The 27,823-nt window shown below is 45.1% G+C and overlaps 1 protein-coding gene and 1 long non-coding RNA gene across 2 annotated transcripts in view; both read left to right on the forward strand.

Moving 5' to 3' along the window:
* The first annotated feature begins 11,331 nt into the window (after positions 1 to 11,331).
* LOC308460087 overlaps positions 11,332 to 27,823 on the forward strand; it is a 34,202-nt gene continuing 17,710 nt past the window's right edge. Inside the window, exons 1-2 of the long non-coding RNA XR_013978468.1 lie at positions 11,332 to 12,058; positions 16,935 to 17,032. This is a non-coding gene — a long non-coding RNA (uncharacterized lncRNA). The remainder of the gene's footprint in view (positions 12,059 to 16,934; positions 17,033 to 27,823) is intronic.
* On the forward strand, positions 22,438 to 27,342 carry LOC308459978 (uncharacterized protein). Its single transcript, XM_080975951.1, has 2 exons — positions 22,438 to 23,122; positions 26,507 to 27,342. Exons 1-2 carry the CDS (start codon positions 22,453 to 22,455, stop codon positions 27,079 to 27,081), a joined length of 1,245 nt encoding a protein of 414 aa, XP_080832077.1. The 5' UTR covers positions 22,438 to 22,452; the 3' UTR covers positions 27,082 to 27,342.

Genomic DNA, 27,823 nt, shown 5'->3' on the forward strand with positions numbered 1-27,823 from the left:
AAGGAACTTTGAATGTGGACTGGTATGCTGTTCCTCCAAAGGGATATACAGTGGTGCCCCGCAAGACGAATGCCTCGCAAGACGAAAAACCCGCTAGACAAAAGGGTTTTCCGTTTTTCGATGCACTTCGCAGGACGAATTTCCCTACGGGCTTGCTTCGCAAGACGAAAATGTCTTGCGAGTCTTGAGATTTTTTTCACTTTCCCCCCCTTTTTCTAAGCCACTAAGCCGCTAATAGCCTTTTAGCCGCTAAGCCGCTAAGCCTTAATAGCCGCTAAACCGCTAATAGCGCTAATCCGCTAAGCCGCTAATAGGGTTGCTTCGCAAGACGAAAAAACCGCTAGACGAAGAGACTCGCGGAACGGATTAATTTCGTCTTGCGAGGCACCACTGTAAATAAAAAATATATGTTAATTCATATTATGATAGACCTTAAGCCCAGTTTTCAATGTTTCCCATTCAATGCTAGTGGGTGTGCTTGAGGGGAATGCATTGGCTTACCTGTGCATGTGGCCATTTTTTAAAAAATAGACATTCTTACCACACTGCACTTTCCCCCAAGGAACTTGCTACCTTTACCTCTTGTAGTATACTTTGAACCTCTAACCCTAGGGTGGGGAGCCAGACCACATCCTTAACTCCCCCAATATCTGCAAGCCAATAGGTGGTTGGGGGCAATATGACATCAGGATTTCAGGTGATTGGCACATGCCAGTTCAAATGTTCAAATGAGGTCACTGACACAGAGTCCCTAAGGTGGTTGGATGGCATCTTGTATGCCTCCTTCTGGGAACTCCTGCAGCCAAGCTGGGGGCAAATGTCTTGCTCTACTTTCCTTTGAACCACATCAGTGAGGCTGGGGGTCTTGTCGTCTGGACGGCTCTAGATCCAGGTTAATATGTAGAACAACATACGTAAGAGCCCTGCTGAATCAGACCAAAGGCCATCTAGTCCAGAATTCCTGTTCTCACAGTAGCCAAGCAGATACCTGTGAGAAGCACCCAAGCAGAACGTGAATGCAAAGTGCTCTCCAGTCTGGTTTTTAAAGCAGTCTGAACTATGCCCTTTTCTTCTTCTTACTGACAATTGTAGCAGTTAGAAGAAGACCGTGGCTGAGATCTTAGTTATTTTTGTCACAATGGTTCGCATTGCCAAAATGGGTCCTCTTGATAGTGGCGCCCGCCCTGTGGAACATCGTCCCATCAGATGTCAAGGAAAGAAACAACTATCTGACTTTCAGAAGACATCTGAAGGCAGCCCTGTTTAGCGAAGTTTTTAAGGATTGCTGTTTTTATAATGTTTTTAGATATGTTGTAAGCCACCAAGAATGGCTGGGGAAACCCAGCCAGATGGGCGGGTAGAAATATAATAATAATAGCAATAATAGTAACAACAACAGCAAGAACAGCAACAACAACAACAACAACTTCCATCTATAAAGCCACTTACGCATCTGGATGCAGGGAACTGCTATGAAGAAAAGAGCAAGCTAAGCTCTAGCAGGCCTGGGCCATTTACACAAGGCAATTTAAAGTGGATTTGATTCAGCTCATGGGTGCAAGTTTTTCATGTTGTCTGCACAATGGTGTCCTCATTCAAATCGCAGCCCACACCTCTCTGCCCCCATTGAATTCAGATTTCCCTGCTCTTCAGAAAATGCAGAAAGGGAAGAAAATAACGATGTGGAAAAACACCAGCGCAGAATTTTCTGTTTCCCAGCTGTGTGTGGTGACATTTTTCTGGGTGCCATCGATCCCCACATCATGCTGCTGCTGAGGCCATGTGTGTCACACATGCACTTATTAAATGCTGTTTTCACAAGTTTGGTATATTGTAAAATTTGTATCTCAAAAATAAAAATTAATATCTGTGCAGGGGTAAAACAATATCTTTGTGCATGTCCACAATGCAACTCAACGAAGGTGGGGCAAGAGGGGCAACAACACATAGTGATTCACATGTGAATATCTCTTGTCAAGCACCACCCACCAGTGTGGAAGGGAAACACTGAGAAAGAGCTGAAAAACACGCAGAAAAATATCTGTATCAACCCCCCCCACACACACATTAACACTCTGGCATGTACAGAAGCCTATACATGCAGGTCCCAGTTTCTGAGCACAATTTGTTCCCAGAAAATTGTTTATTAGGTGAGTTTGCATAAGGAGTGGACAATTTCCACTCCTTATGCAATGTTCCTATGGGAACATTTCTAATCCATGATCTCTCACCACGGTTTCTTCCTAAAATGGTTGCAGCCAATCAGCAAAAGAGAGAGGAGGGACAACGGAAAAACTGATTTGTCCAATCTCCGCCTTCCTCCATTTCTGAGATACAGTCAAACCACATACAATATGTAATCGCTGGAAGACTTTTTTCCTGATTTGGATTTCTCTGTACTAGCCTGCTGTGCCACACGCTGCCTCTCAGCTTTTCTTCTCAGCTTTCATTTCCTAAAGCTTTTTCTTTTTTTCTTTTCTAATTTCCTCTGTCTTCCGCTGGATGCTTTTCAGAACATGAAATTTGGTCTGAGAGCCAACAACATTTTCTATAAACAAATAAGAACATTTGAAAGGAAGAACAAATCCATTAACGGAGTGCCAGAATTGTGGATTGCATGTTTACCTGGCTTCCCAGATGCGAACAAAAATTTGGTCTGGGAGCCAATAACATTTCCTGTAAACAAATCAAACATGTGAAAGGAAGAACAAATCCCACAATGTAGTGCCAAAATTGTGGATTGCACAACAAAAATGCATAATTTCTCTTGTTATCCTACATAGTAGAATACACTGTATTATACTTATGTCATCTGGCAGCTTTTAAACTTTTTTCATACATTACATTTGCTACTACTTATTTTATGTATCGATTTTCACTCATGATCATAAACAGAACATTTGTATCTGTCAATGGCAGATGAACACACATGCTAACTAAGAGTATGTGCCCACTCAAGCAAATGGCACTGCTTTAAGAACATGCTTAAATGGTTTGCTGGATGGTCAAGACAATGGCCGGGCGGTCAGGGATAGATAATATTTTTCCTGCCAAGGGACACTGTCCATCATTGCCAGCCTTACAGGGTCGTCTGGCTAGTGGTGGTCTGGGCCAGAAGCCAGAGCAGGCCAAGAAACCAATGTGACTCTTCAGACCATAGACTGCATTCCAGCCACAGACGAGCCAGAGGTTTTTAACCCACACAATGCACACACCTCTCTCCATCCATGCAAGCAAGAAGCCTTGGCACAGCTTGAGGACTCAATCTAGTCAGAATGTGGTGGGTGTGGAGTAGGACTTGTGAGGGGCATGCCCCACTGAGAGGGAGGGGTTTGGCCTGGGGTCAGTCCTGAGGGCCAGCTGAAGAGGCCTGAAGGAGCACATGCCGCCCACAGGCTGGTGATTCCCCGCCCATCCTGATCTAGGCACATCTTCCAGCATTTTCTGCAGTTGAATGCTCAGGAAGGGAGGATGAGATTGAAATTTCCTGATGACACAAAGTTAGGAACAAGCACCACAGGTATATGACCAAGATGACCAAAATATTGAACAGAATGAGAGTGGAACTACACATTCTGATCAGCCTAATGGTTGTACTATTATCATTATTAGTTTCCTCATCACCCCCTTTTTTGTGTAACATTTTACTTGAAGAATTCTGGAGCACCCAAAAGCTTCCACACTTTTGTGATACGTATTTGCATTGGTACCAACCACTGTGGATTTTAGAGTTTTTTCTTATGGTGGTCCATGACTACTTTTACTTTTCTTGGGCCAGTCACTGTCTTTTATCCTAAACTTTCTCAGATGGATCCTGTGTATGCCACCTTGAGCTCCTTGGAGGAAGGATGGTCATAAATGTAATAAAATCAATTCTCTGTCACTTTATCACTCTCAAACACCCCTTCAATTTGGCTTTTTAAAAAAGGCATCAGGGCTCTAAGCACACATAGCACACAGTTATATCCCTTTAATAAATGCCTGGATTTACAAACCGGGAACCAGAAGCAGAGGACCAACACCAGAAGTCTGATGTCATTCTTTCCCTCTTCCATAGCATGAATTCTTTTGCAGTGCTCAGAGCTTCCCTCCATTATAGCAATTTTGTTTAAGGTTAAAAGATGAGAGCTGAAATTTCATTCATCTCAGCAGGCTAATAGGGCTAATACAGATTTAACCTGTCTGCTTCTATGAATGTCTCCTGCCAAGTTGTTATTCCTCCTCTGGGCAAGTATCTAAGTAACTCCATGGTGACATCATATGCCAAAATATCTTAGAGAGCCGAGTCTTCAGCATCCCTGCTTAATGAAGTAAGTCATCCATGCTGCCTTGCCAAAGAGTAGGTCAACTAGCAGTACTGTGAGTGGCAGCAAGCAATGGCCTTGTTATGCATCAAGCTATGCCTGTTACACTCCTTGAATGATATCATGGTTTCAGACTTGGGAGAAAAATGCAGTATATGCACTGATTTTGAGGAAGTCGTAAAAGTTATAAAAATAATACATTAAACTTTGATTTTGGTAGGTCAGGCTAGGAGGCAACACTGAAAAGAACAAGCCACCAAAAATAACAAGTACTTGTTAAAAATATTAATCTTGTTTTTTTATTTTTTGGAATGCTGCTTTTACGATCTGTATTAGGTGTTATATTCTGATCCTGTACTCCACTTTTTATGCTGCTTTATTGTTTGGTTGTACTGTATTAATATTTTTACATTTTACTATTTCATGGAGCGGGTTTTATTGTAAGGTTCTTCATGGAGGATGTCTCTCAAAAACTGGGGTATAAATTTTTAATAATAATAATACCTTTATTGTCAATGTATAACCTGTGTACAATGAAATTAACCAAGCCTCCCCCCAAAAAACTCAGTCTCATTGCACTCTGTGCTTGTCGCACAACACACCAACCCCGAAAGTCAGTTGCACTATATTATTTTCCGTTCAGCAGCCTAACAGCCCATGGATAGAAACTGTTTTTTAGCCTGTTGGTATGACTGATTCTCCTTCTATATCTCCTGCCCGAGGGTAGAAGATTAAAGAGGTGATGCCTGGGGTGTGAATCGCCTCTGAGAATTTTTCTCACTCTCCTAAGGCATCGATCCCTTGCGGTGTCATCTAGCGGGCTCAGGGGACAGCCCATGACATCATGTGCTGTGTTCACCACCCTCTGTAAAGACTTTCTGTCCATGGCTGTCAAGCCAACGTACCTCACTGTGATACAATATGAGAGGATACAATATGCGAAGGAAGTCCTCAACTGTTGTTTAACATTGCTCTTTCGCAAGACCCTGAGGAAATGGAGTCTCTGTTGGGCCTTCCTAACCACCTGAGTTATATTGTTTATCCAAGTGAGGTCTTCACCAAGGTAAACTCCCAGGAATTTAAAGGAAGAGACTCTCTCCACACAAACCCCCCCCCCCCGATATACAAAATAAAATAAATAAATATATCTCCTGCCTCCTATCTCTTTATTTGCTGACCTGACCATTAGGTCCAGTCGTGGCCGACTCTGGGGTTGCGGTGCTCATCTCTCTTTATTGGCCAAGGGAGCTTCTGGGTCATGTGGCCAGCATGACTAAGCCGCTTCTGGCAAACCAGAGCAGCGCATGGAAACGCCATTTACCTTCCCTTCGGTGCGGTACCTATTTATCTACTTGCACTTTGACATGCTTTCGAACTGCTAGGTGGGCAGGAGCAGGGACTAAGCAACGGGAGCTCACCCCATCTCGGGGATTCGAACTGCCAACCTTCTGATCGGCAAGTCCTAGGCTTTGTGGTTTAACCCACAGCGCCACCCGCGTCCCCTTTATTTGCTAGTTGATCCTAAATCCATTCCTTTCTAATGCTCTTTCCCCCACCCAACCTCCAAACCTTGTGACTGTGGCCTGTACCTCATTAGGACAAGCTTCCATCTTGGTCCATAATATTGCATGTTTGCATGTTGACACTTGAGGCCCAGCCGCAATGGCAGCATCCTGAAGAAAGAACTATGAGGAATAATATGATCACCCTGACCTCACTGGTTACAGCCTCTTCTCAGGAGTCCCTGAAGGCAGGAAAAGGTGCCAACAATTTGGCTTGAAGCAAGTTCCCTGTGTCTCATATAGAAGGGATTCCAAAACTGTGGCCCACAGGCTTCCAGTGGCTCATGAGCATCATCAGTGCTATTTTTCTAGAAAAAGAGGTGCCAGAACACCTCCCTCATTCTCTTAGAATGGCAATGGCACCCACCTGAGAGGTGCCAGAACTGAATTCTGGTGAGTTCTGGCTGAAAAAAAAGCCCTGAGCATCATTCAGGGGGCCTGTGGCATGTCTGTAAAAATACAATTAAAAATCATATGGCAAATTACAATTGCTACAACGGGCAGAAAAATCATTAAGTGGGCCCCCAATACGGCTATCATAGAGGATTGTTGTACCTGCCTGCCTTTTTCTTAGACTTCTGCATTTTCTCTCATTTCCCTCTCCAAGTCTTTCCATAACTTGATTCAATTCTGAATGTCCCTTCTCAACCCTGCACATTTACTGGCTTCCCACATTTTGGGGGCAAAGATGGTTTGATACATGTGTGAATCTTGGGTGGTTGTTTCATGAAAAATATGAATGTGCAGCAAAGAATCCCAACCATTTTTTATGCTTTTATGCTATTGCATCTTTCAAAATATATTTGGCTTCCTCCAAACCCTTCCTCCAAGTGCCCTGTTTTATTTTAAATGCTTTGTGTGTCTGCATCTAACCTTGCCCCTTCCTGCAATTTATTTATTGGTGGTTTCTCTTTTTGCAATTCTACCAAAGAATAAAATAATATAAAATCGGGGTTGAGGGTTTTGTTAGGATCGTGGAGGGTGTGGGTCCTTTGTCCTGCTGGTGTGGGGGTGGGGGCACTCACCCTTCTTCTGATAGGAAATGCTCTGTGGGTGCGGGGGGGGGGGAATGGAGGCTTGAGGAAGGTCAGTTGTTGGGGGGGGGGAGAAATGTCTCTATTTTCATATGAGGAATGTTGGGGGGTATGCTTCCTTTGCCCAGAGTCAAGAATCAACCATAGCTGATTTTTGGCTCTTTTCATGCTTGAAGGATGTTGAAGGATGTTGTTGGAGGCAGGCTCAGCTTATTAGTATAAATATTAATAATATTAGTATTTTTAGCATCGTGGCAAAGCACCCCAACTGCTGAGCGAGAGTCCGGGGGTTCCAGGCACTTCCCCATGGTTTGTGTTTCCTTGGAATGAGACACAGCAAAGACTGTGGTGTCTTTAGGATACATGGCTTATTTAGCCCTGAACCTGCAATGGAGGGGTTCACAGCATTAACACCCCCAAAGGGTCTTGCTTCTCCCATAGCCATAGCCTTGGATTCGCAGACATCAAACACTGTTGCGTCTCTCTGTCTCCCCCCAGCTTGCTGCTTTACATCTGGCCCACATCACTGCAAACTCTGCTCTCAGTTCTGGCTTTGTCTGTTGAGGGAGGGGTCCCACCCACTTGGAGGGGTCTCACCCACTTGCCACTCACGCCAAATGCCTTAATCCCTCGTCCCTCACCAGGAAGCTAGCCTGACTGTTCCTGCTTTTAGAAGGCTTTATTAGCATTTAACACTTGTTGAATCCAGTGATTAGAAAGGTCTGGCAAGCAGCTTAACACTCCCTTTAGATTATATCCTTTAGGTCACATTTTACAGGGACTCAATGTGGTTTGCAAATAAAATAGGAAGAGCTAAAAACAACATGGGGGTTAAGGGAACTACACACACACACACACACACACACAAACCTCACATTAATAGAATTAAAACTGTACACATATAAGTCCTATTAAAAACATAAAGACAATCACTATAAAAACAGCATGGCACCAGCCCTTTCATTAAAAGCAGACCCCTTTTTCCAAGATGATCCCAGCTTCCCTGCAGCCCTACAAAAAGAGCCGGAAGAGGCTTCCAATAGACTGGCCAACAGTTGCGGCCTCTGCCTGCGTCCTGTTCTTTATCTCTGGACGTGTTGGATTTGACCTCTGTTTTGACTTTGATCTGCTTGCCTATTCTGACTCGATGCTTTCAATTAACTTCCTGTTGATCTCAGTTCAGTCTGCAGCAAGTCCTAGCCTGTATCTCAGTTCTGTAAGATCTTAATCATAGAATGACCACTCTGTTTATGGTTTGAGAGCATATCCTTTATCCTGTATCATAGAATCATAGAATCATAGAGTTGGAAGAGACCACAAGGGCCATCGAGTCCAACCCCCTGCCAAGCAGGAAACACCATCAGAGCACTCCTGACATATGGTTGTCAAGCCTCTGCTTAAAGACCTCCAAAGAAGGAGACTCCACCACACTCCTTGGCAGCAAATTCCACTGTTGAACAGCTCTTACTGTCAGGAAGTTCTTCCTAATGTTTAGGTGGAATCTTCTTTCTTGTAGTTTGGATCCATTGCTCCATGTCCGCTTCTCTGGAGCAGCAGAAAACAACCTTTCTCCCTCCTCTATGTGACATCCTTTTATATATTTGAACATGGCTATCATATGTTGGAGTGTCTTTCATGGGTGGGCTGTGTTAGACCACAAGCCACATGTGTAGATGAGATGTGCTTCCTTATTATGTTGTGCATTGGACCATGATGTGCACTGAACCTCACATTATGCAGCATAGGCTGCAAGGTAGATGTGAAAACATGTTCATAAGGCCATATCTGCACTACAAAGGGATGAGTTTTAATGGCATCTAAACTGTCAGAAATTACCTAAAGAGTCATGGAAATTGTGGCCGAGTGTACAAATGATTATTGTACAGATATGTACTGTACAGAACTTCAGTTCCCAGGGGATGACAATTGCGTAAGTAGATAAGCCCACAGTCTTTCCTGGTCTTTGTTGGCACTCTGCGGCCCCCACAGGTCTTCTTCAAAAAAACCAGGATCTGATCATCATTCTAACTTGATATAAAACCACAGCAGAATGAGAAGAGATTCAACACGGTGGACATAACAAGCCACATTGAGATAATGAGTAAAGAATATGACTGGAAAGGATGCCAAAATCTAAAAGAGCCTTTCCTCTAATAGGCAGGAAATGTAATTATTCCCCCCCCCCCCGAGTAGCAAGGAATGAGGTCTCTAGCAGGTGTGCAACTACTGTGTTACAGTTCTTTAAAAAATATAAATAAATAAGGCAGTCTTTTAGTCTAAAACACATGAAAGGAAGACCAAATGCTGTAATTACTAATTAGAATTCACCAATTTATACTTGTTAGGAAGCTTAGATCAAGAACCTTGAAAAACATTATTTTTGGCTCTTGTGTAGAGATGCATAACTCAGCTCATCTTAAGCTTCTAGACTTGTTATGCATTATCTTTCAGTCCAAAGTATCCTTTCCGTTGGGGCTTGCCAATTTGTCAAAAGCCGCATCTGGCTGTGAATTGGAACCAATTTAGAGACACCGGTGCAAAGCTCCATGTTGGTGAATGATAATCCTCACACTTGCTTGCATAACACTGATAACAAGGCCATGAGATGGTGGGAGGGGAGGGAAGCTACATGCTGCTTGAGCTGTGCATGCAGTTTTCACAAATGCAGAGAGTATTCCAAAGTGAGTGTTATATTTTATACCAATCTGGCCTTTGGGGTGTCTGCAATGACATCCTTGCTCCTCAGAAGGGGTGGGGCGAATGTTTAAGGAGCGTGGGGGGCATCCTCTATTTCAAACTATTTGTGATTATTCATCAGCAATACATGGCAGGTTCTGTTTTTTCTGTGCAACTATTATTATCACAATGAAATGGGTCTTTGGATAGATGCCCAAAACACAAATCCTTGTACTTAAAAATGAAAAGGTAGGTTGAATAGTTGTGTAGTTATTTGGGGGTGTTAAGCTAAGGTTACCAGATTTTTTTCAATGAATCCGGGAACATTTTTCAACTTCCAATTAAATACATGGATTTTGGCAGGGGACTAATTTGTAAATCCAGGGACTGTCCCCGGGAAACAGGGACGTCTGGCAAACTTACATTAAGCACTAAACACAACAAAATACTTTGAAATGTTTTAAAATGCATTGCTTTTTGCTGTTTAACCTTCACAGCAGATCAGGAGTTGGAATCTCACTGAGCATCTTCCCATCAGTAGTGAAACACGTGATGTGGCAGAGCCTTTGCTGCTGCTGCTATTTACATGGAAGGAGCAGAGTGGGGAACCACATGGTGCCCTCAGGGGCAGAGTTTGGAGCAATGGCAGAAGTGGCAGTAGCACTGGCTGGTTGAGTTCTCTTCAACCCCAGACACTGGCAGAGGAATGGGGGGAGCGCACTGCCCCCAGCACCATCGAGGAGGGGGGTACCATCCCAGCTGCCCCCGGACATGCGCCACGCACCCCCCACGCCAGGCACCACGCCCCCACGGGTGGTGCGCCATGCCCCCAGGACACACGCCACACCCCCGGGACGCATGCCAGCCATGCCCCTGCCTGCTTTCCACCCCCAGTGCCGGAGCATGCAGCTGCGCCACTGCCCAAGATCAAATACACCTTCACTGTGACAGACAGGAGCAGTGATGACCCCAGTCTTAGAATTATTCAAGCAGAATTTCCTGATATGAACCTTGAGCAGAGTATGAATCAATTAACTTATCCATACCAAGAAAGAGTTCAAAAGTTTTTCTGCAAACTGTCTTTAAGTGCGCTACAAAAAAGCATTATAAATACAAACCAACACATTGCCCTTCAGCAACTAGCAATGCATTCAAGTTTTCTTTAGCTTCTTACTTGTTAATATAGGTCCAATAACTATTCTCCTCTGATTCTAAAGAGACCCATTCTCCTAGAGATGAATCGTCAATTAGTTTGGCAGCTGCCTGTCTCGGGAGACAATAGAGAAGTGCACCTTTGGGGAGTGAAGTCAAACTGTTGGAAGGTTGCAGCACCTGCTGTGGCTGTAGAGACCAGTGTTTTGCTGCAGCTGGGGCAAGTGAAGACGTGCATTTGTGCTGCTGCAGGTGTACCATGGCATTTCTTCTCTCTGTGCTCTTCCCAGCAGTCATTCCTCCTCCAGTCACTGTTATGGATAGTCATCAATTAACAGAAACACTTACTGTATTTTTCGCTCTATAAGATGCACCAGACCACAAGACGCACCTAGTTTTTGGAGGAGGAAAACAAGAAAAAAAACATTCTGAATCTCAGAAGCCAGAACAGCAAGAGGGATCGCTGTGCAGTAATCCCTCTTGCTGTTCTGGCTTCTGGGATATCTGCGCAGCCTGCATTCGCTCCATAAGACACACACACATTTCCCCTTACTTTTTAGGAGGGAAAAAGTGAGTCTTATAGAGCAAAAAATACGGTAAATAAAGACATCACCCCCTTTGTGCAGCTTTAGCTGCACAAGCACCTTCCATGCTTCCTACAGATCTCTGCAAAACAGATATTCTGCAAATGTAAACCTCCACAAACATTTTATGCACATTAAACATATATTTTGCACCCAGACTCCCTACAAAAGGAAGCTGGAAGACACTTGGAGCTTCTTGGAGGCTTCTTTGGGATTTAACAATCAAAATACAAGTAATGGCAGACAAGCTTCTCAGAAGGACATGTTGCTGTCTGCAGTCAATATTCCCCCACCGTTGAATGCCCTCTCCCTTTGTGCCTGGTGATAATGAGCAGCCTAAGGGTGGCCAGCACCCTCCCACCACACCCCCAAAGCCTCTGAAACCCAGGAGTTTATGCGTGCAGAGTTTATGTGTTGGCTTACATTGTGTGTTTATCATCCTTAGCAGACTGGTCTTGATTTGGAAAGACTCTCCAAAGGAGGAAAGCTTAAAAACAACTTCCTTAAAAGTTCGTCCCTGAGATATTTTGCCTCCTTATTCAAAATCCACTTAACTATGATGATAACAGTTCAGTACAAAACTAGGAAGAACGCCGAGTCGTAACTCTTTTCAAAGACCATTTAACTGCACCACCTTTAAAATATTCACCAAGCAGGGAAGGTGGCGATAGGGACAGCCAGTGTGATGGATGACCTCTGCCTTTCTTTCCCCACAGCAGAGATATCACACCTTCAAATCTTCGCAGGTAACATATGATGGCAATCACTCTCAGTTCCTGTAATTAAATCACTGCAGAAGTCATAACTGTTTACATATTTGGAAAACACTTAAGCTGTAAAGGAAACACTGGAGCTGAGGCAGTTGAATAGCACTAATTGCTTCCAGCCGTTTTGTGATGAAGAGAGACAGTCTGTAGAAGGAAAAAAGGAGTACAGTATGGCTAATCTTGTGCAGAGCTGTGCTCAGAAATGTAAATCCACCAATACAGTATGCAGTGAATACAAGTGGGGGAAAGTAAGCTTCATCTTCATAAGGGAGCTAATTCCAGAGGAAGAACAGGGAGGGGAGAGATACTTTGTCTGTCATCATGCGGGGCTTGGTTTCTCCTGTCCTGCTCCACCTCCAGCCTAAGGAACCTTTACAAGGGGCATTGTGTGTCTGTATATTCCAATGCAGGGACATAGCATGGAGGAGCAGAGGAGCCAGAGCGCCAGGTGCATGATTTTCGTGAGCCAGGCACCCCCCTGCCCCGGGATCCCTGTCCCGCCCTGCTGGCCTAGCCTCACCACCGCATCCCTGGCCCCCTCACTGAATGGCTGATGGTGGGGAGTTTTGCCTGCTAAGGGCTACATTGGCTGGCCAGGCTCTTCCCTGCAGGGGCGGGCAGGAGCACAGTGCAGCCCCGCTTGGCTTCGGTGGCCAGGGCTGAGCTGGCTTGCGGGCTCTGTGAACCTTCTCTGCCTTGCCTTGTGTGTGTGCACCCAGCAGCTGGCCGGGCACAGTGGATTCTGTTGGCCTTGCACACCTTGCCACCGCCTGGTGCATGTGCACGTGCATGCACCAAAAAAAGGACACAACGCGCCATTTTAATGAGCTGAATAGAGTGGAAGATTATGAGTCACGCGGTGGGGAGAATGTGTATATGAATTCTTTTTTTAAAAAATAGTATTTATTAAATTTTCCATGTGTTTATGAATTCAACATTGCTTGGTTTATTTTTTGGTTGTTATTTTGTTAAAGTTAGTATTGTTTTATAGATCATGAATGCCTGTACTATGATTTTGGTTGTAATTGTGCTGTTTAGCTTATTTTTTTAGTTGTGTTACCAATAGTGCTTTATAGATTGTAGTTGTTTTACTGGTGATTTGTTAATTATTCTACATGATTTAATATTTATAATGTTCTATTATGTAATTGTTATTTGTTGCTTGCAAGCCACTTTGCAATTCATTTGAATGAAAAGCAGCATAGAAATATAATAAATAAGCACCCACAGTTGTATTGCAGCCTCTCTAAAGGAAGGCCAGACTGGAGCTGGGCCACACATCACCCGGGACGGTATTCTAGAGCCTGAGGCCCACAACTGTAAAAGTCCTGCTTCTTGCTGGCGACATTGGCACTTCCATTAACGAAGGCAAGTGGAGAAGCATCCAACCTGCTGGCTGCGATTGTCCTGTAGGCTCATACAGGAAGTCTTGCTAGATCCAATGCAACTAATTTCTTTGTAAATGTGCATAAGATCTGGCTACACATCCTGACGCAGGTTGTTTTTTTAATGTACATTAGCCCTCCTGCTTTTGCCGCACGTTGAGAATGCTGCTATTGACATGAGGACGTAGAGGACCAGGCTCCTCAGATGCAAGAACCAAGCAATGTTTCCAATGATAGTAATTACCACAATTAGCAATTTAAGATGTTGTGATTTGAAATGCTGGTGCCTGGTGATTTCTATTAAGATGTAGCTTTTAATTGGACAATTAGTCCTTGCTGAGGGGGTACAACTGAATTAAAGAGAATTCAGCAGCAAACTGCAAAGACAGCCAAACTGAGTACAGGCAATGGTGAAGAGAAGTAGTTGCTGTTCATTATGAATAGTTAAAAGAAATACTGTAGGAAAGGGGTAAACAATAGCAGGCTGTGTAAGCATCTTTCCAACTATATATCATCTAGGGTTGCCATGTTAGAGCAAAAAAGAGGACATGGAGCCCCTTGCCTTCCACGGCACCGTTTGATAATGAATTCAATCCTAGCATCCACCATAGGGATAGGAAAGGTAAAGAGTGATAATTGCACACACACTTCCTGGCTCTGTTTGCAAAAACCAGGGCATTTTGGCAAATTAAAAAAGTCACCCAGATTGAAATTTTACAACCCCCCCCCCCAAAAAAAGATGACCTGTCCGTGAAAAAGAGGGTGCAGGGCAACCCTAATATCATTTAAACATTGGCAAGTCTTTGGTATGATCCAGTGTGGGGGTGGGGTTCTTAAGTTCTTATTTACAAATAAGCAATAAATAAATGCAGCAAACTTCTTTTTTATAATAATGTTTATTAAATTTTCTGTTTTACAATTTCAAATAAACATTTTACAAACTTTGAAATATCCAATGGCTCCCCTTCTTCTCTTTCCATGGTTCATTTTACATCCCTGCATATTTTACAATTAGCATTCAAATCAATTTTTCACTATTACATCCATCAAGAATTATTTACTCTGTTGAATTTATCTTAATGCTGCCAGTGTTTTCAGCTGTACACTGTTATTTTCCATATACTCAATAAACATTTTCCAATCTTCTTTAAACGCATGTTCTTCTTGCTCTCTTATTCTATATGTTAAATCTGCAAGTTGTGCATATTCTGTCAAATTAAGTTGCCAATCTTCTTTAGTTGGGACCTTGCTCACTTTCCATTTTGGGGCTAACAAAACATGAGCCACAGTTGTTGTGTACATGAATAACCTTTTCTGATACCTGGTGATTTTAGTCTGGGTTATCCCCAGCAGAAAGGACTCTGGGTTTGTTTGTTTTTTGGGGTGGGGGAGTAATTTTAAACATTTTTTTCAGTTCATTATAAATAATTTCCCAATAGCCTTTTACTTTTTGGCATGTCCACCACATGTGAAAGAAAGTTCCCTTGACATCTTTACGCTTCCAACACTTATCTGATTCTGTCTTGTCAATCTTAGCCAACCTACTCAGAGTTAAATATCATCTATGAATCATTTTTGAATAGTTCTCTTTCAAAGAATAGCATGCTGTAAATTTCAAGTCGCTTTTCCAAAGTTTCTCCCAGAGATTAAGATTTATATTGTGCCCTATATCTATTGCCCAGTGCGTCATTGAAGCTTTAACTAGCTTGTCTTTTGTTTCCCATTCTATACATTTTAGACAAAAATTTATCTTTGTTTTGCAAGAGTTCTTTTCTGAATTGCAAGCTTTGGTCCAAAAAACAATTCTTTCTATCTAATTTAAACATATTATGTAACTGATGATATTGCAACCAATCCATATCTTGGCTCCTTAGGTTTTTCATTCAGTTTGCCCCCTCCCCCAGTGAAATCCAGCAATTCCCTGTAAGTCACCCATTGTCTATCCATATTAACTCTCAATTGTAATTGCTTCGATAGGAGCAAGGTGTTTTTCTTTCCAGATTTTTATATTATAAACTCTATACAGATTCTTCCTAAGAATGTGATTCATAAAACTCTTATAGATTTTCACCTTCCCATACCAAAGACATGCATGCCAGCAAAATTTTAAATCATGACCCTTTAAATCCAGGATGTCTGCATTGTCCAATGCAACCCATTTTTTAACCAACACAAATAAGCTGCCTCATAATACATTTGCAAGTCTGGCAGACCAAAGCCTCCTCTTTCTTTTATATCTATAATAATTTTATGCTTAATTCTTGGCTTTCCCTCCTCCAGATAAATTTAGAAATGTCTTTTTTCCATTCTTTGAAGCAGCTTGAATTGTTTACAATTGAGATTGATTGGAATAAAAACAGCATCCTATGCAATTCTGGGCTGCATCAATAGGAGTATAGCATCTAGATCAAGGGAAGTAATAGTGCCACTGTATTCTGCTCTGGTCAGACCTCACCTGGAGTACTGTGTCCAGTTCTGGGCACCACCGTTCAAGAGGGACACTGACAAACTGGAACGTGTCCAGAGGAGGGCAACCAAAATGGTCAAAGGCCTGGAAACGATGCCTTATGAAGAACGGCTAAGGGAGCTGGGCATGTTTAGCCTTGAGAAGAGGAGGTTAAGGGGTGATATGATAGCCATGTTCAAATATATAAAAGGATGTCACATAGAGGAGGGAGAAAGGTTGTTTTCTGCTGCTCCAGAGAAGCGGACACGGAGCAATGGATCCAAACTACAAGAAAGAAGATTCCACCTAAACATTAGGAAGAACTTCCTGACAGTAAGAGCTGTTCGAGAGTGGAATTTGCTACCAAGGAGTGTGGTGGAGTCTCCTTCTTTGGAGGTCTTTAAGCAGAGGCTTGACAACCATATGTCAGGAGTGCTCTGATGGTGTTTCCTGCTTGGCAGGGGGTTGGACTCGATGGCCCTTGTGGTCTCTTCCAACTCTATGATTCTATGATTCTATGATTCAATAAATTCATTTTAACGGCTGAAATTCTATCTAGCAGGGAAAGCTTCATTCTCTCCCATATCTCCAACTCTTTCTTAACCTCCTTCCACAATTTAACATAATTTTTTTCAAATAGGTTGAGATTTCATACTTTCAGCCAGATCCCCAAATATCTGATTTTTAAATATGTTTTTCAAACCAGACATATTTTCTATTAAAAAAAAAATTGACTGCTCATCAAATGCAGTAAACTTCTTGAGTGGGTGGTCGCAAACTGGATCCAAGCACTCTTGGAGGAAACTGAATTTCTATATTCATTTCAATTGGGGTTTAGGCTCAATTTTAGCACAGAAACTACATTGGTTGCCCTGTCCGATGACCTCCGTTGGGAGAGAGAGGGGAAATATGTCCTTGTTAATTCTCCTTGACCTCTCAGAGGCTTTTGACACACTCGACCATGGCATCCTTCTGGAGCAATATGCTGATGACACACAGCTCTACATCTCCTCTACATCTGCAGGTGACGCAATGGATGTGCTGGACCAGTGTCTTGCCTCAGTAATGGACTGCATGAAAGCCAAGAAACTGAAAGGCAATCCAGATAAGACTGATATTGATGTATGTAATTTTTGTTTCTTAATTATATTTAGTGGTAGTATGGTTGTATTTTTTTTTGTAACATAAAATCATTCAATAAAAATTAATTTTTTTAAAAAAAAAAGACTGAGGCACTAAGACACCTCAAGTGTTCCAATTTTTTCAGGACATCACGAATTGGGAGAAGCTGCCCCGGCTTCTGTTCCCAATCTTGAATGTCCTGAATTTGCTCCCCTGCACTGGTCACGTCAGAGCGAGGGACCAAGAGACAGGTGTTTTTTGGTTCTACTGCGGCGCGAGGCATGCCCTGTCTGCAGCACATCAGGAGAGGCGGCACAGCTTCTCTCTCTGGAGATGGTGGAGGCCAGCGTGGCCTGCCTCTGGAGGAGCAGGTGGCATGGTGTGGCCTGATGGAAGGCCGTGCTGGTCTCCTCTGCTTCAGGAGAAGTGATGCAGAATTACTAGAATTTACATTTCACAGAAAGCAAGCCAATCAATTGCTCACCCAAATACAGACAAATAGCAAACAGACAAATAGCGTGGTAAGTAATGTTTACGTTACTTACCAAACTCAATATCACAGAGAAGAGGATGATCACAATGAATCAATGAACTAAAAAATGTAACAAAAATAAATTCAACACTTATAAGCTTCAGTAATAATTCACAACTAACTCAACAGAATGGCGCAGATAGGATTGGTTGCAGGTTGAATGATGATGAGTCACTGGTTGTTTACGTCTCACTTGAGCACAAACTGCAGAGACAGACTTCGGTGAATCGGCGGAAAGAAACACCTTCCCTTCTTTATCCATACGCTCTCCACTACGCAGAGTCGAGTTCTGCTGCATTTTGTTGTGTTTGTTGACTGAACTAAAAAATTTCAATACATATTATGTTGACTTGTTGAAGTTAATTAATTGTCAGACGAAGTTATTAAGCTTGTTTTAAATAATATTATTTTTTCAAAAAAGTGTCATAAACCCCAAAAATGTGTTTTTTTAAAAAAATTAAAAACACATATTTTTGCCTTATTGTCACCCCCCTCAGTGATGACACCTGGGGCGGCCCACACCCACTGCACCCCCCTTCCTATGCCACTAATTGGAGCAGAGTAATGGCTAAATTAATTCAACTGATTTGGGTGATCTGAGGCAAATTAATTGAAAAAATGTATTTGAGGTGATTTGGTTGAGCAATTGATTGGTTGCTCTCTGTGAAATGTACATTCTAGTAATGGTTTCTAAATGTACACGAATGCACATAACCAGATGTGACTATGGTCCTATGTGACAATCTCTCTCTAGCCTGATTTGCGTGTTGCCATTGCAGTGTGGTAGCTGCTTCCCTGCGCTCTGGTTTTACCATACAGCTGCAACGTCTGCAAAGCAGAAGGCCAAGAGAATGGCTTCCTTCCTTCCCATACCAACTTTGTCCTTGCCTTACCCACACCATTTGCATTTGGAGTATTGCCAGCATAGGGCAGGGCAGGGATGGGCTGGACTACCTGACAGGAGCCTAAAACTGGGCCTTTAGATGCTCTCTTATTCTCTTCATTCTTTGAACTGCTTACAGATTAAGTCTAAATTTCCTCCCCAACAGTAAGAGAGGGGAAGTTTCTTTATGCGATGCATGCTGAGAATGATAGGCAACAATTTCATGGTGAAATTAATAGCGCCCTGGTGGCAGGAAGGAATGCTTCCTGACCAAAATATCCCCTTGAATGCATCTCACTGTCTGACAGGCACTAAGGATTCTCAAATCTCTGAATCTTAAATTTCCTTAATGAGTTTTCTGCTGGAATATCACATGCTGTTCTATTAAATTAGATGCTAAACACCTGAACAAGATTTAGCGTCAGATGGCTCCATATCCATCTTGTTTTGATGCAAAATTCAGAGCAACTATGAAAAATGTACCCTTCCTGATATAAGGACATATGTAAAATGATATTTAGCAGTCTCTGTTTACCCTAAGCCATCTTAAAAGGTGTTTTTTAAAACGTGCATGAAATTTTACTGTTTTAAGTGAAATTTATTCATGCATATAGTATGATGAATTTGGACAACTAATGAAATACTGGCTTGTCAACTCCAGTGCTTGCTGCCATACATCCATGGCTACTATTCACAATTTAAATGTGCTAGAACATTTATAATTTTGGTGTGTAATGCTGTATAGATGGAGAATTTAGATGGAGAAAGAGCAGTAAGTTCAACTACTGTAAAAACAAGTTTATATTAAGGCTCTTTTTACCATGAAGGTAATATTAGCAGAAAGTGATAAGGAGCACCTGTAAAGGTTGCAGTCCTGTACAGACTTACCTTTGAGTGAGTCCCACTGAACTCAGCGGGACTTACTTCTCAGTTGACATGTATCAGACTGAGGGATGGGCAGATTTCTGTGCACATACCGGCTCCCGCACCCATTTCACTAGTGTTTCACAGTTTTCAAATGAAAGTTCATTCCATTACAATCTCTCGATGCATCTGGCTAGTAAATTACATATAATAATTTTAATTATATGTACTGTTTATGCAAACCGTGTACTGTAATGAAATATGTACATACTCGTTTTTGAATCATTCGATATCATGCAAATTCATAAAGTTCAAAAACTGCTGTGTGGATTCCTCAATCATACGTAACTGTACCTCTGACACTAGGTACCCTGATAACAGTGTTGCATTGTCAATCACTATAAATCTGGCAGCGGTGTTTGAGGTGGGAGGAGGGGTACCTGCAAGACTGACTGAGCTGCTCCCAGCTTTGAAACTCACTCCCTAGAGAAGCTGGACTGGCCCCCTCCTTGTTTTCCTTCCACTGGCAGGTGAAGACTTTCTTTTTCCAACAGGCTTTTGGGAACCAACTGCTTTTATTGAAAGGACTGGTGCCGTGCTTTTTTAAAATTGTAATTATTTGTATGGTTTAATATATGTTTATATTTCTACTGTATATAGTTTTGATTCTATCAATTCTTTCATTTAATTGTTTTTAAATGATTCCCATCCCCCTATGTTTTTAGCTGTTCTTATTATTTTTATCTGTAAACTGCCTTGAGTCTCTGTCAGGGGAAAAGGCAAGTATAAATAAATTTAATAATAATACCAAAACAGTTTCATGTTCTCGCGAGCCACATGGATGCAGTACGACCTGTTGCTCCCTGGGTGCACCACAATGGCTTTTTAGTTATAGACCCAATGGCTCATGGGCACCCTTATATTTGTGCCACTACTGAATACTCCGTTCTGCTCACAGCCAACAGCTGTACTTCATCTGAGGTAGCTGAAAAGGGCCTTGGATGAAGACCTCTTGCAGTTGCTATAGGTGGGAAGAGGAAAGTCTTCAGGTCATGTGCTTAAGCAGGATCTGGCAATCTGATCCTAAAGATTCTCATTAGTTGTAGGGATATCATTTCTACAGAACAAAAACTGTGCTGATTGGAAGAGCCCAGAAGCTTTGTACAAGGGAATGAGGTGGTGCTTGACTTAATCTTCAGAGAAGCAATTCAGGTTGAAGCAGTAAAGAGGGAGCCATATGTTCTGGGAGCCATGGGGGTGGACTTCCCTGCTCTTGATGGCAGCAGCCAGTGTTGGTGAGCAGAGGCAAGGAAGCACATCCTATGAAGATGACAAAAAAGAATACAGCTGTTTGTAAATGTGGCAGGGAGACAGGGCAGAATTCGGTACCATTTTCAAGAACTTGGTAGCCATTTTCAAGAGTGTCTCTATGTCACCCAGTACAGAGAGAGAGAGAGAGAGAGAGAGAGAGAGAGAGAGAGAGAGAGAGAGAACTGCTAATCCACCATGCATTCCCAATAAGCCATGGTGCATAAAAGACTTATTCCCTCTTGTATAGTAAGTTTGTGTAGCAAATTGCTTATTAATAGTAGTATTTTCAGAACACCTAATATATCTAACTGTGCAAGTCGACTAACTCCAGCAGTTTCATTGGCAGTATAAATAATACATCCCACCCAAGCAGATTTTTGTCTCTAGTGATATCATAATGTTTGTTACGGTTCATGTATAATACTGGCTCACTTAGAATAACACACATTTCTCAGAAAGCGTGTTCTCATTAAAGGAGAGCACGTGTTGCGGCTGGGGCTAGGCAAAGCACCCTGTAGTTGCCAGGCAAAATTGAAGGAAAGGGCCTGGCAAGGATTGGTGATGGTGTTGCTGGGGCAATTTGTATGTTGCCACTTTGGGGGTGGAGATCAGAGGATATTTAAGGAAGGCCCACAGAGAGTTGCTTTCTCTTTCGCTGTGGGCATCGGATCGAACACAGCTAAAGACCGGTTGTATAAATCTATATCTCATTCCTCATTTTCTCCTATTTTATTTTATTTATTTATTTGATCTTGGCCTTTTGTGTTTATCTCCCCAAAGTCTACCCCCCCCTTCTTTAATTTATTTTCCAGGTTCTTTGTCTTTAGTTTTCAATTTTTATTTGTTTTTGTTCTGACTCTTGTTTCCATTTTACTAGCCTTCCCCCCCCAACTTTCCTCGTGGGCTTTTGGTCCCGTGGGGCTGCTGGGGGTGGCCGGGAGGGGGGGGCGGACCCTAGGCCTTTCGGCCCGGTTCGTAGCCGAGGCGCCGGGGACGGGGCTGGTTGACCTTCGGGCCCTCGGAGCTTTACCATCCCCCCCCCCCACTTCGTAGGGTTACTAGAGAAAAAAGCGGGTGCTTACCGTAGTCCTCCCCTGGCCTCTCACGGCGGCGGCCCCCTTTTCGCGCGCTTCGGCGCGCTCTTACTAGCCGGGGCGGGCCGGCTGGCGCGCAGGCGCCGTTGGAGCCGCCGATTCGCACGCGGCGCTCGGCGCTTGCTTATTCGGCCCTGTTCGGGCCGGGCTTGGGGAGGCTTAGTCAAGCCTTTCCCCTCTTGGCCCGGGTATAGCGGGGAGTGCCTGGGGGAGCTGGGGGAGGCCGTGGGACGTGCCTTGGGCTCGGGGCCTATTTGGGCACCCCCCCCACCCGGCTCCGAGCGGTAGCGGCTTTTGCCGCGCTTCGGCGCCTGCGGCCTGCGGAGTTGGGCCGTTTTAGGCTGCGGGGGGGCCCTCCTCGGACGTTCCAGCTTTAGCCGGTGGCGCTTAGCGCGCACAGCGGCTTTGGTGGTTGGAGGCCTGCTTGCGGCCTGCTTTGGGCATTGGGGGAGGCCTTCTGCCTGAAGTCAGTTGGGAGGCCTCCATTTTGGGGAATTTTGGCGGGAGCGCCATTTTCTACTGCCTCCTCATTGCGTGCTGGCCTCTAGTGGCCGTTTATTGAAACGCAGCTATACCATTGGCCTTGATTACTGGCTGCGCCACCTGCTGGTGAGCCATATAGTTGCACCTATCGGGATTGATTGTTTTTCAGGCTGATTGACTATTCATTATAACAAAGAGCACTGGTGTAGCCTTGCATTAATTCTATTATTTGTCTTTTTTACTAGTAGCAGGTATGGCTCCAAAGAAGAAGGTGTCACGGAGGCTTGATCTCGCTTCCTCAGCGAAGCGGCCCATAAAAGGCCCGTCCCAAGCTTTGCGTTCTCCAGTGCCACAGCGATCTTTGAGACGCCTTCAGTCCATGGTCACTGGCTTGGCCAGTGACCCAGTGGTGTTAGCACGTGTTGAGGCTGAAATGGATGGTTTGATTCAACGCTGCTCGACTCCGACGACTTCTTCTGCTAGTCCAGCTCCGCCTGTTGACGCACCTCCTTCGGTGTCATCTTCGGCTGAAGATGAGGGGGAGGATTTGTTAGCTGGGGGTCTTTCGCGTACTAATCAATTGTCCCAGTCGTCGGTCTCACCTGTCTCCCAGGCTGCAGCGCCAAGGGTACGGGGCGGCCCCAGGGGTCTGACCAGGCGGAGGTCATCCGCCCGGATTCGGGCGGCACGGGGTTCAGTTGTACAGTCCTCATCAGTGGTGAGGTCTGTTCCTGGTCATTCACCTGTAGTCTCTTCTCAGTCAGTTCCAGGCGTTGTGCTGCAAGGCGACGCATCTGAGTCTTCGGTGGAGGACAGCCTTCCTCTCCCTCCAAAGTCCTCTTCTGGTGGGCTCCGTCGCCGGAAAAAGAGTTCCAAGAAGCGTGCTAAGAGGAGACGGAGAGACACCTCATCCTCTTCCGCAGGTACTTCGTCTCAAACCTCCAGTAGTGATGAGGAAGCTTCGCTTTCGCTATACTGGGGCTTTGGGGAGACATCGGGACTTCCAAAATGGGCTTGGGAGCGGAGGGCAAACTCTCACAGGGCAAAGTATGGGGCGGTGCAGGACTGTCTGGAAGGGGTCCTCATGCCTGATGTGAAAGTTTCCACCAACTCAGCTAGGGATATTATACCAGGTGCCCACTTGACTACAAAGCTGCGATCTAGGATTCTGGATGGCCGTTACATTGATATATTTAGCTTGGCACCCCCTCAGGAGTGTCAGGACTCCCAGGATAGAGGTTTGGCAGCCACGAAAAAGAGGGTGGTTTTGCCAAAGGTTGAAAGGACCTTCGAGCGATGGCTGGATAGTTTCCAGGTGTTCGCTGGAGTGGTGGCAGCGGCCTACCCACGGAGGTCCATGCATTTATGGGTTTATTTGTCCATAGTTCGCTCAGCATTTACGATGGCTGGAGCGTCTGCTGCGATTTCTTATGATGAGAATTTCAGACGCAGGGCTGCCAAGATCCCCACTGCCCGCTGGGACCGAAAGGATTTAGATGTATGGACCACTTATGTGGCTCCACGTATTGACAATAAGATCCCTGAATCGCAAAAAACTAGGATTGTGCCAGCTAAGACGGGTCGCAAGTTCTTTTGTTGGGATTTTAACAAAGGAACCTGTCAGCGCCAATTCTGCAGATATTCTCATAGTTGTGAGAAGTGTTCAGGGAACCATCCAGCTTCTGCCTGTGCAGGGGTTCGACGGCCCTTTCGGAAGGGGTGGGGCTCACAGCAGCCCCCGAAAGCCGCGCCCCAGGCTGCAGCCGCCGGTGCAGGAAAATAGTGTACTTTCCTCCTTAGCTCATACCCCGGTTAGGCTACAGCCGTTGTTGTCATTGTTACAGTTATACCCTCTTAGCATCTTATTTGCGTGACGGTTTTTCCCTGGGTTTTCGAATCCCAGTGGCGGCAAATCCTGTAGCTAGAAACCCTTCAAACCAGAAGTCTGTGAAGGATATGCCTGACGTGGCGCGTAAGAAAATTGGGAAAGAACTGGCTCTACGCCGTATGGCAGGCCCTTTTGCCGTTCCACCCTTTCCTAATCTGCATATTTCACCCTTAGGTATGGTTCCTAAAAAAGCTCCGGGGGAATTTCGCCTGATACACAACCTTTCACACCCTAGGGGCACATCAGTAAATGATGTTATTCCCCCGGAGCTTTGTTCGGTGAAGTATGCCTCGCTTGATCAAGCGATCAAAATGATAAGAAAATTTGGACAGGGTGCCCTGCTAGCCAAATGTGACATTGAGTCTGCATTTCGGCTGCTTCCAATTCATCCTGATGACTTCTGGTTGCTGGGATTTCAGTTCGACGGGGAATTTTACTTTGATAAGGCCATGCCCATGGGCTGCTCGGTAGCCTGTGCGGCCTTCGAGTGTTTTAGTTCATTTCTGGACTGGGCTCTGCGCAAAAGAACTGGTTTGGGCGGAGTCACTCATTATTTGGATGGTTTTTTATTGGCCTCAGCTAGCGATACGGGGAATTGCGTGGTGTTGCTGCAGGCCTTTGCTGCCTTAACCGAGGAACTGGGCGTGCCGTTAGCTGCGGAGAAAACTGAAGGTCCTTCTACGCAGCTGACTTACCTGGGTATTTCGTTGGATACGGTGGCGCAAACTTCCAGTTTGCCGGCGGATAAGATACTCACGCTGAAGGGCGTCATCGCTGAACTCATTCCCATGAAAAAAGTTACTCTGCGGCAGCTGCAGTCCTTGCTGGGCCACCTAAACTTTGCTTGCAGGGTGATCGCCCCAGGGCGACCTTTCTGTTCCCGCTTGGCCAGGCTTATGTCAGGTTTGAGGTCCCCGAGGCATAGGGTGCGCCTGTCAGCTCAGGTGCGTGCTGACCTTCGTATTTGGTTGGAATTCCTGGAGGAATTCAATGGGGTGTCTCTTTGGCAGGACACCTTGAACCTTTATACCGATTTTCAGGTGCACTCTGATGCTGCGGGGTCGTTGGGTTTTGGTTTGTATTGGGATGGCAGGTGGTGTGCCGAGCGTTGGCCTTCAGCTTGGCGTGGGGAAGCTATAACTCGGGACTTAACTTTTCTTGAGTTTTTTCCCATTGTAGTGGCAGTCCATTTATGGGTCGAGCATTTCAGGGACCGTCGTGTATGTTTTTGGACAGATAACCTGGCGGTGGTGAACGTGCTAGCCAAGCAGTCTTCACGATCACCTAGGGTATCAGCCCTGCTGAGGGTCTTTGTTTTGCATTGCTTACGTTTTAACATTGTATTTTCTGCTCGTTTTGTTCCTGGAGTGTCTAACGAGATTGCTGATGCTCTGTCCCGTTTTCAGATGCAGCGGTTCAGGTCCCTGGCGCCAGTGGCTCGAGACCGTCCGGAATTTTTCCCGGATCATCTCTGGAACCTTGGCAGCACTTAGTTTTACAGGGAGTAGCTGCATCTATTGCCCCCTCCACATTGAGGTCCTATAAGAAGGCTTGGACCGATTTTTTGCATTTCACTGGGCAATCCGTGGTAGGGGGAACATGCACACCTCATTCTACTGCACAGGTGCTCCAATATTTGGCGCATCTATTTCAGATGCGGAGGGCAGCCAGGACGCTGAGATTGCATGCGGCTGCAATTTCCTTCTTTAGCAAAGTTTATTTTAATAATGATCCATGTGGGAAGTTCGTGGTGCGCAAGGCTTTGGAGGGGTGGGGGAGGCTTTGCCCCTCCAGACCAGCTACAAGGAGGCCTATAACGTTTGGATTGTTGACCAGGATGCGAAGTAAACTAAAGGGCATCTGTTGGTCCAGGTTTGAGGCGCGGTTATTTTCCGCAGCCTATTCGTTAGCCTTTTTTGGAGCCCTGAGGGTTGGGGAGGTGGTGTGTGAACCTAAGCAGGATGGAGGTTCGAGAGGTTTGTTGCTGCAGGACGTGAGCTTGTCTCAGTCAGAATTGCAGATCCTTGTCAGGAGTTCCAAAACTGATCAACTGGGTAGAGGGGCAGTTATTCGGCTCCCAGCAACTGGGCTAGGGGGCCCTTGCCCAGTCAAGGATCTCCAGAAATATATGGCGTTGCGGCCTCCTGGGGGAGGGGCCCTGTTCATTCATGAAGATGGGCGTCCATTGGCACGCCATCAATTCACTGGTGTTTTGCGCAGGGTCGTTGCTGCTTGTGGCCATGCAGCCTCTGAGTTTGCTCCGCATTCCTTCAGGATTGGGGCTGCAACAACAGCCGCCCATTGGGGCTTGTCGGCAAGGAGGATTAAAGACCTGGGTCGCTGGAAGTCGGACGCATATAAGGGTTATGTGCGGAAATGGTGTTGATCTCGTGTACTCACATCTTTTGTTTTACCCTAGGTCTACCCACTGTCCGGGTTTGGATAGTGGGGCACAGTATTGTGCATTGGGCCGCTTGCAGAGCTCGGCAATCTGAACTGGGAGTTGGCCTCGGCCTTCCGCAGCACGTGCGAGTGTCCTGGATCTCCAGAAGGGGGATGCGGTGGAAGGAGTTCTTACCGCTAATGCAGAGGCGTGTTCTTCTGGAGGGCCCCCCTACGGCGATTGTGGTGCAGCTTGGGGAAAATGATATGGTTTCTTTTTCCTGTTATGTTTTACGTGCTGTTATTTTGCAGGATTTGAGGGACCTGGCGGCCTTGGTGCCCGCTACTAAGCTAATTTGGTCACAGTTGCTTCAGCGTTGCATCTGGAGGGGTAGTCCCTGCCCTGCGGCCACCGAAAGGGTGCGAAAGCGTATTAATTCAGCTGCGAGCAAGCTGGTGTCTGATCTGGGTGGGCTTGTGATTCCCCACCCAGATATTAATGTTAAAGCCACTGATTGCTACAGGTTTGATGGGGTTCATCTTACCTCTGTTGGGAATGATGTATGGTTGAGGTCAGTGGTGGCTAAGTTGAGAGTGTGTTTAGGTTTGTGAGTGGTTGGCGGTGAGCGTAAGGGCTCAGGTGGCGGTTAGGCATTGGTTTAAATTGGTTGGTGGAGGGGTATGGATTGGCTGTGCCTGCCCCTCAGGTGATGCTGCTGCACGGGAATTCCGTTAAAGGAATTCAGGGGCTTACCATCCTTTCGTCCAAACCCCTGGAATCGGGTTTGGGCCGTGTAAGCCCCTAGGAGCATGTGGGGAGAAGCTGAGGGTCTGTGTCGCAGCTCCAGTTATCCCCTGATCTTGTTCCTCCACACTGGCTTTCGCTGGAATCCGGAAGTCAGTGCTGTCCCCATGGCGGGGGGACAGCTAGTCTTAACCAATGCCTAAGCAACCACTCACAATTTTGTATGATAATAAAGTTGTGGCCAAAAAATTATGCCAAAAACCTTAAACAAAAATTATGTGTGAAGTGTGAGTTATTTGGGATAAGGGTGTTTTGGGGGACCTCAGCACGCAAAGCGTGTTCTCATTAAAGGAGAGCACGTGTTGCGGCTGGGGCTAGGCAAAGCACCCTGTAGTTGCCAGGCAAAATTGAAGGAAAGGGCCTGGCAAGGATTGGTGATGGTGTTGCTGGGGCAATTTGTATGTTGCCACTTTGGGGGTGGAGATCAGAGGATATTTAAGGAAGGCCCACAGAGAGTTGCTTTCTCTTTCGCTGTGGGCATCGGATCACCCGCCCGCCCTCCCCTGTTGGGCTTCCGCTTGACCTTGCTATGCCTGTCATGGGGTCGTT

The sequence above is a fragment of the Podarcis pityusensis genome (genome assembly GCF_964106645.2).
Source record: "Podarcis pityusensis genome assembly, chromosome: 12".
NCBI classification, from domain to species: Eukaryota; Metazoa; Chordata; class Lepidosauria; order Squamata; family Lacertidae; genus Podarcis; species Podarcis pityusensis.

Excerpts from the sequence above, each read along its gene's own strand:
- LOC308459978 (XM_080975951.1), top strand. The coding sequence starts at position 22,453 with ATGGCTCCAAAGAAGAAGGTGTCACGGAGGCTTGATCTCGCTTCCTCA. Across the intron at positions 23,123-26,506 it reads CACCTCATCCTCTTCCGCAG|GTCTACCCACTGTCCGGGTT; the intron begins GTACTTCGTCTC and ends GTTTTACCCTAG.